Source organism: Amblyraja radiata, chromosome 17 (assembly GCF_010909765.2).
Source record: "Amblyraja radiata isolate CabotCenter1 chromosome 17, sAmbRad1.1.pri, whole genome shotgun sequence".
Taxonomy (NCBI): domain Eukaryota; kingdom Metazoa; phylum Chordata; class Chondrichthyes; order Rajiformes; family Rajidae; genus Amblyraja; species Amblyraja radiata.
This window is the reverse complement of record NC_045972.1, coordinates 7,830,924-7,839,090: the sequence shown is the minus strand read 5'-3', so window position 1 is coordinate 7,839,090 and position 8,167 is coordinate 7,830,924. Positions and strand designations below refer to the sequence as shown.

At 40.1% G+C, this 8,167-nt stretch overlaps 1 protein-coding gene across 1 annotated transcript in view; it reads right to left on the bottom strand.

The window, feature by feature from the left end:
• Window positions 1–672: 672 nt before the first annotated feature.
• Window positions 673–8,167, bottom strand: part of LOC116982453 (AFG3-like protein 2) — a 33,354-nt gene continuing 25,859 nt past the window's right edge. Inside the window, exons 14-17 of the mRNA XM_033035682.1 lie at window positions 6,581–6,696; window positions 4,857–5,057; window positions 2,123–2,317; window positions 673–1,259 (exon numbers count right to left, since the gene is read on the bottom strand). Of these exons, the coding sequence (XP_032891573.1) occupies window positions 1,044–1,259; window positions 2,123–2,317; window positions 4,857–5,057; window positions 6,581–6,696 (728 nt within the window). The 3' untranslated portion in view covers window positions 673–1,043. The remainder of the gene's footprint in view (window positions 1,260–2,122; window positions 2,318–4,856; window positions 5,058–6,580; window positions 6,697–8,167) is intronic.

Below are 8,167 nucleotides of genomic sequence, written 5' to 3'. Positions count from 1 at the left end.
AGTACTGGGGGAACTCAGTGGGTCAGGCAGCATCTGGGATGAAGGACAGCCAACATTTCAGGTCGGGACCCTTCGTCAGAGTCTGAAGATGCTGCCGGACATGCTGAGTTCCTCTTGAGTTCCTTCTGCACTTTCTCGACCCTCCACCCACCTCATTGTTTCACCCTGGATTACAGCGCCATAAATTTAAATATTGGGCATTACATACTAAATATAAGCCATACTGATGACTTTAGGATCAGCTGGAAATAATATATCTGAGTACCATTCTGTCAAAGAAAGATACCGACCATTGTGGCATCAATAGTACCTGGAACATGGCTAGGTTGAAAAGAATTAGCCACTGAACACACGTTCCTGTTGCATGCTCATATGTCACGTTGCATTTGCTTAGGTTGTTTTTTTGCTGTCCACTATACAAGTTGATGGATTGAACTGCAATTTGTATTCAGTCATAAATCCCAGACCTGTCGATAATTCTTTCCTGGCTTCGGCCTGAGAAAACTATTTTAAAATAAAATGGCCCTAAGCAGCATATTGTTTTATGTTATTAAATTTTTTTTATATAGTGAAAATAACACCAAAAAAACCCTATAAATATTGGTGAGTACGATACAAAGGAAGAAAATGTTTGCTTGCAGCTGAACATTCATAAGTACACGCAAGTTTTAAATTGTGAGCTGACAATCATTGAAATTTATTCAGGTAATTTTTCCATTCTTTATATTCACTGTTGCTCTTTCATGTGTCAATAGATACAGATCATATTTCTTCCAGAGAGAAATGGCTTTATCAGATTCAGCTTGAGTCCAGGAATCTAGCAGGCTCAGCAAAAACCTATAATTGAGTCATAAATCCATGTCCCAGCTGGGTCAATGCAAGATGGAACTGCAAAAGCTGCTTCATGCTGCCTTGGTCATCATGTTAAGTCTTAAATATGAACTGCTCCAAACAGCGCATTTGTTTTCTCCTTGTATTAGCAATGCAGTTTGGACAACACCAAGCTCTCCAATTGTCCAAGGCAGAAAGCTGCTTGAGATATTTCAGACGAGCTCTTTCTGTGGCAATTCCTCTTTACTCTCTTCCCTTTCCTGGTTCCAATCCTTTAGACCTTCAGGTAGAGTGGTGTCTTCTTCAAAGCTACCAGTCCCTTCTACAAACTCTTCATAGGTGGATTTTTCTGCAAATGGCCGTGGTCCCAGCAGATCAACCATGTCCGCTTTATTAAGTATTTCCTTTTCTAACAACCATTCAGCCACCTAACAAAACCAAAGAAAGAAAATACACGTCAGTTCAAAAGGGGAGTGGTTATGAGAGTTGTCTGGTACTACCGATTTCAAAAAGTTGTTTGGTGTCTTTGTTTGAACAAGCATGAAGGTGCTAGTAATATCTAAAACATCCTTACGTTTTGGACATTGTTTTGTTCTGCACAAAGGTGTGGCAATATTATTTTATACAGCATAGATATTCAATTTCTACATGGTGAAACCAAAATGTGGAAAAATACCCTTTATTAAAAACTGACAATGTGTACTTTAACCACGTGATTTTTTGTATTACAAATCTCAAATTGTGGAGTTCAGAGGCAAATAAATAAAGGATGGGTCTTTGTCCCAAACATTATGGAGGGCACTGTAGGTGACATTTCGGGTTGAGTCCCTTCTTCAGACCGAAGAAGGGACTCGACCCGAAATATCACCCTATTCCTTTTCTCCAGAGATGCTGCCTGTCCCGCTGAGTTACTCCAGCAATTTGTGTCTATATTCGGTTTAAACCGGCATCTGCAGTTCCTTCCTACACATTAATGGAACTGCATTGTATTCATACAAAATGATCTGTAAAAAATATAATCTCTGGTAATATAGGCAGTAATGAAAATATCAGAAAACTTGAAAAGCATAATAGAAGCAACAAATGAATGTTATGAATGAATGAGCATTGGGTGACCAATTAATGAAGAAAGCTTGGAATGGAATGACACGGTTTCAAAGCATTTTAGAATTTTAGTCTTCAAAAGAATATCTGACTGATGAACAACAGAAATTGAAATACCGTGTGCATTGATGCAAGGAAAGTCTGTCCGTGCAGAAATTACAATCAACTATATCATATAATTACTTACTTTTTCAACTTCTAATCGCTTTTCCTTCAATAATGCGAAGGTTCTCTGGCTTGCGGTACCAATAAGGGCCCGAACTTCCTCGTCGATAATCTGTGCTGTGGTCTCACTGTATGGTTTTTCAACCACCAAATCTCCCTGACGTGGAAGGTCAAAGGACACTTGTCCAAGTTTGTCACTCATACCAAACTGAACAATCTGATGAAGGGGATAGGGTGTGGGGAGATAAGAAACAAAAAAAAAAATCAGATCTCCCGGATTATGTTGAAATCAAGTAAATAACAGCTGTGTGGAACAGGAGTGTTCCATGTCTGCTTCTGCTGATCAGATGTAGATCTATTGTAACATTCCATATATGTTTCCTGAAAGTGACCACACACACAACAGGGTGGTGAAGCATATGGCTTGCTTGCATTGATGTGTCAGGGATGTAATATAAATGTTGGGATGTTATATAGGCACTTTGCACGATGACGTTAGCAATACTGTGTGCACCTTTGGTTGCCACACTATAGGGACGATATGGTTGTGTTGGATAGAATGAAAGAGATTCATCAAGATACTTTGTGGATTAGAGGACTTAGTTATAGGGGGAGATTGAATAGGCCGGGCATGTTCTCCCTCGAGTGAAAGAGGCAGTAGGGTGACTTGATAAGAGTATATTAGAATAGAATAATAGAATAAAATGTTATTGGCCAAGTATGTCTACATACAAGGAATTTGACGGTGCTTTGCTCGCACATGCTAAAAACACGATATACAGCAGACAATTAAAAATAAAACATTATCATTTAAACATGTGAAAATAAAGTACCAGAACAAAAGGAGGCTACAGACTTTTGGCTGATGAGTAGAACGACTTGAGAAGAAGCAGTTTTTACGTCTGGCTGTGGCGGCTTGGATAGTCCGGAGTCGCCTCCTAGAGGGAAGTGATTCAAAGAGTTTGTGGCCAGGGTGAGAGGGGTCAGAGATGATCTACCCGCTCGCTTCCTGACCCTTGTAGTGTACAGTTCGGGGTTAAGGTTACAGCCAACAACATTCTCAGCTGATAGAACGATTCGCTGCAGCCTCCGGATGTCGTGCTTGGTGGCTGAACCAAACCAGACCATAATGGAGAAGGTGAGGGCAGACTCTATGATGGTAGTGTAAAACTGGACCATCATTGCCTGTGGCAGATTGTGTTTTCTCAGCTGCCACAGGAAGTGCATCCTCTGATGGGCCTTTTTGAATGTGGAGTCGACGGTCATCTCCCATTTAAGGTCCCTGGAGATGATGGTTCCAAGGAACTTAAATGACTCCACAGATGTGACTGTGATGTCGATGATGAATAGGGAGGGCAGGTGGGAGCTCTCCTAAAGTCTACAATCAATTCCCCTGTCTTAAGAGCATTGAGCTCCAGGTTGTTGCGATGGCACCAGGACGCCAGCTGTGTCACTTCCTGTCTGTAGGCAGATTCCTCCCCACCCTGGATCAGTCCAATCAGGGTTGTGTCATCTGCAAACTTGAGAAGCTTGACAGAGGTGTCTGTGGAGGTGGTCATTGGTGTAGAGAGAGTAGAGGAGAGGGGAGAGTATGCAGCCTTGCGGTGCTCCTATGCTGAGGGTCAGCAGGTCCGAGATGTACTTCCCCAGCCTCACATGCTGCTTCCTGTCGGTCAGGAAGTTGGTGATCCACTGACAGAGGGGTTCAGGCACTGTCAGGTGGGCCAGCACAAGTCTTTCTATGGTTTTCATGATTACAGTGCAACAGATTATTAGATTATAGAGACATAGATGCTAGAAAGAAGTAGGAGGTTTAAAGAAAATGTTATGAGCACGTGGTTGACAACCAGAACATGCTGGTGGTGAAGGTAGTGGAATAAGATAAAGTTATTACAGAGAGTTGAAGACAAGACTGAAAGAGGTTGTTAATAACATGAAGGAGAGATTTTTACAGGCGCTATATAAGGAAGTACGATGAAGGAAATAGTGACCACATTTTAGAAGTCGGGGAGAACCTATGGTAAAAATAAGCTGTAAACATGGTGCAATAGTATATATTCAGGAGCACATCAGTAAAATCAGAATGCTCAATAATTTGGAACAGAAGAGAGGGGAAGCAAAAGGGAGACTGACGTCATCTCATAGGAAGGATCATACAGTGTAGAAGGGAAGGGAAGGAAGGATGGAGGGTATTTTTAAGATAATTCCTAAACAATCCCATTCCATGCAACCCTGTGGAGGTCAGATTCATTATGGCACTCCCGGTCCTCAAGTCTGAATACTCGGGCAAGTATTTAATGTGTGTTCCAAGCCCTCTTGCTCTAATTCTTAATGACAACTCTCCACCCAAAATAAAATCAGGAATAACCAAGCAATATTTACTGACAAACCTACATTTATGACAGGAGTCCAGACAAAAAGTATTGAAAGTCAAACAGCAAAGATTGCAAATTAAACTGTGCCCCCTGTGAAGAAACTCATTTTAGGATATTGTTGTTGAGGCAGGATTAATATGTATTAATAATAAGATGTATTACTTAAGATGGAGATGAGGAGAAATGTCTTCTCTCAGGGGATCATGAATCTTGGAATTATCTAGGCCAGTGAACACTAGAAGGTAGATCACTGCATATACTCAATGCTGAGGTCGGTGGATTTCTGATCTAATAGAGGAATCAAGGGTAAAAGAATGGAGCTGCTAAAATCAGATGAACCATGATCTTAACGAATGGCGACTCTTGCTCAGAACAGTTTACCTGGGCATAAGCACTTTGTGTGATTTTTCTCAGATCATCCTGAGCACCAGTTGTGATACGATCAAAAAATATCTGCTCAGATACTCGCCCACCAAGCATCATGCACATGCGATCAAAAAGTTGCTCCTTTGTGTAAAGATACTGCTCCTTAGGCAAGTACTGTGCATAGCCAAGGCCTTTCCCACGAGGTATGATAGATACCTGCAGAAAGAGATACATATTACATATTTAAATATTCATAAAACTTAATAAAAAGTATTGATAACATGCATTAAAGGTGACTTAAAATCTTTGCTATACTGAGCTCAAAAGTTCAAGAGCGTTCAAGTTCAAGGGCAGTACGGTGGTAGTTGCTGCCTTACAGTGCTTGTAGTGCAGGAGGCCCAGGTTCGATCCCGACTACGGGTGCTGTCTGTATGGAGTTTGTACGTTCTCCCCGTGACTTGCGTGGGTTTTCTCCAAGATCTTTGGTTTCCTCCCACACTCCAAAGAGGTACAGGTTTTGTAGGTTAATTGGGGGGGGGGGGGGGGGGGGGGTGTCTGTGTGTGTGTGTGTGTGTGTGTGTGTGTGTGTGTGTGTGTGTGTGTGTGTGTGTGTGTGCGTGTGTGTGCGTACGCGCGCACACACGTGTATCGCTGGTCGGTGCAGACTCGGTGGGCCGAAGGGCCTGTTTCCCTGCTGTATCTCTACAGTAAACAAAACTAAAGCATCAAAAAACAGTATAGGTAAAACATAATAGTCCCTTTCATTCAAGTCTATTCTGTTATTTAGCTTACTTTGTGCTATCTGCAGTATACTGGGACATAAAATACTGGCTTGAAAGTTTCTATAGGGTACAAATTGGGGAAAATATTAGACATTTTTTCCCCTAATAGCTGTACTGTAATAGTACACCACTATTAGACCTGTCACTGAAAATGAATGCCTGTTGTTGTCTGACATCTATGCTGCAGGTTGCTCCAGTGCTTTTGGGCTGGGAAATGTGTTGGTGAACCTGTATCAGGTTAGACGTTTTGTAAGTTCAACAGCTGGATTGAAATCAAAGGGAAGAATCCAGTGTTAGCAGGTCTTTCCGTTTGATTTCATTCTAGTAATTTAAACAAATTTAATTGTTCTGAGAACATACAAATCTAAGTTTTTGAAAAGTATTTTAAAGTTTTCAATATTTTGTTTAATGACTTCTGGTGTGCCATTGAAACCCTGTGAAGGAGATCTCACTAACTCACAAAGCCATTCTATGAGAACAGTTGCTGGGAGAGTCCACCATTGTGATAGACAGTGCTGAGCGGTGCCAATATAGTCTCCTGGCAGAAGGCTGTATCTAAGGCCACAACTGGAAAAAACATTCCAGTCTAAGCGGAGGTTGCAGCCATTTCAGGGTCAGCAGATCTGCCCTATTCCTTATAAACTCATTTAAGATTTATGGCAGACTATAACATTTTGATTTATTTTCATTCTGCTGGATTACAAAGTTTGTCTCAAATTGTTCCATGTCTTTGAAAGGACCAACCTGTTCCAATTATTACAATCATCAAACAGGCAGCCTGAGATAATCATTTTAAACCCTGGATGAATCAGAAGTAGAAAAAAACTGAACTGATATTAATTTTGAAATTATTTTGTCCACTGCTTCGTGTTTTCACTCATTTTCGTCAATGTTATGAAATGTAATGAATATTTACCATGCAGAATAATTTATTCCCCAATTCCAACAAATGCTTACTTTAAGTAGGGGGTCTGCGTGTTCCAGGAACCAACCAACAACAGCATGTCCAGCCTCATGATACGCAACTGTCCTTTTTTCGTCTGGTTGCAAAACCTGCGTTTTTTTCTCTAATCCTAAAAAAGAACCCGAGGGACAAAATTGATTAACAAATGAAAGAAGTAAATTTAAATAGAACCAGAGACCATTGGAAACATGGCTTAGATATTCAATAAATAAAATAGCCATTGAGACTTTTTGTTTAAGATGGAACTGCAGATGCTGGAAAATCGAAGGTAGGCAAAAGTGCTGGAGAAACTCAGCGGGTGCAGCAGCATCTACGATTTACCTAGCCATTGAGACTTAAATACTTCAGCTACTTAGATAAGGCATAATTTGAAAACCGTAAATCATGAAAAGACAGATTTATATCTTGCAATAAAAATCGAAAATGTTGCAAATCTCCTGCACATAGGAAGCAACTGTACAGGGAGAGAAGGAGAATTAATATTATGGTTTAAGCACACAGTTTTCCAGGAAAGATTATGACAGCACTAGAGGGGTTACTGAGCAGACTTTTGATAATGTTGTCAGGAAAAATTGCAGAATACAACATTGCCACCTTTAGACCAAAGATAACCAAAGACTGAACTGATGCACATAACATCATCTAGATACAATATACAGAGATTATCTATTTTCTGATAAAGATGCGTCAAAATTAATGTTAACAGATTTAATATTGAAGAAAGATTAGAGGGGAGCTGAGAATATGTTTTAACCTGGAAGGAGTAACAAATATGAAACTCGCTACTTTGAATAAAGGCTGGTAGTGAAAAAAACCATCAACATATTTAAATGGCATTTACAAGTGTACTTGTAGAGCCATGATCTGCAGGGCTCTGGCCCTTGAGCTAGAAGGTGCAATAAGACACCGTTGGCCAAAGAACCTCCTTCTACATCATAAGTGTTCTATGATTCTATGGAAATGGAACTTTCCTCATTAATAGGGTTGCGAGAATCCTTCTCCATAAGAGACTTTAGGAGTAAAAAGGCCCGAATAAAAGCAAGATTAACATTCATTTTTATGTGAGGCATTTTCAATGCAAGGCATTGTTAAAGCAGATAGAAAATGCTTGATTAAGGAAATAGACACATCATAAATACATAAGAAATGAGTACAGATACAATTCTAAAATTCAAAATACATTTTTAATTACAATGTATCATCAGATGTAGGAATTCTTCAAATGATCTGAAAAGATTCTTGTGTTTGATTGCAGCAGGATTTCCTGAATGTAGTTTTCAGTCGTCTCCAGCTCCCTGAATTTTATTGCTTTCGGTCAGTAGGTTAATTCCCAATGGTCTTGACATGCATTAACAACTCAAGTGAACATTCACTTCCCTGCATCTTCTCTGCTGACTAAAGCCTAACTCTCTCCTTTCTCCTCAGACCTTTGAGCATTACCAGGAGCTACACAGCCCACCTGGTTCTTAAATATAGAAAAAAAGTTTGGTATTCTGACGATTACAACCAAAGTAAATCCCCATATATGTTTCAAAAAGTAACAAAGCAGGCAATTATGAGTTTGATTCAAGTTCATGTAT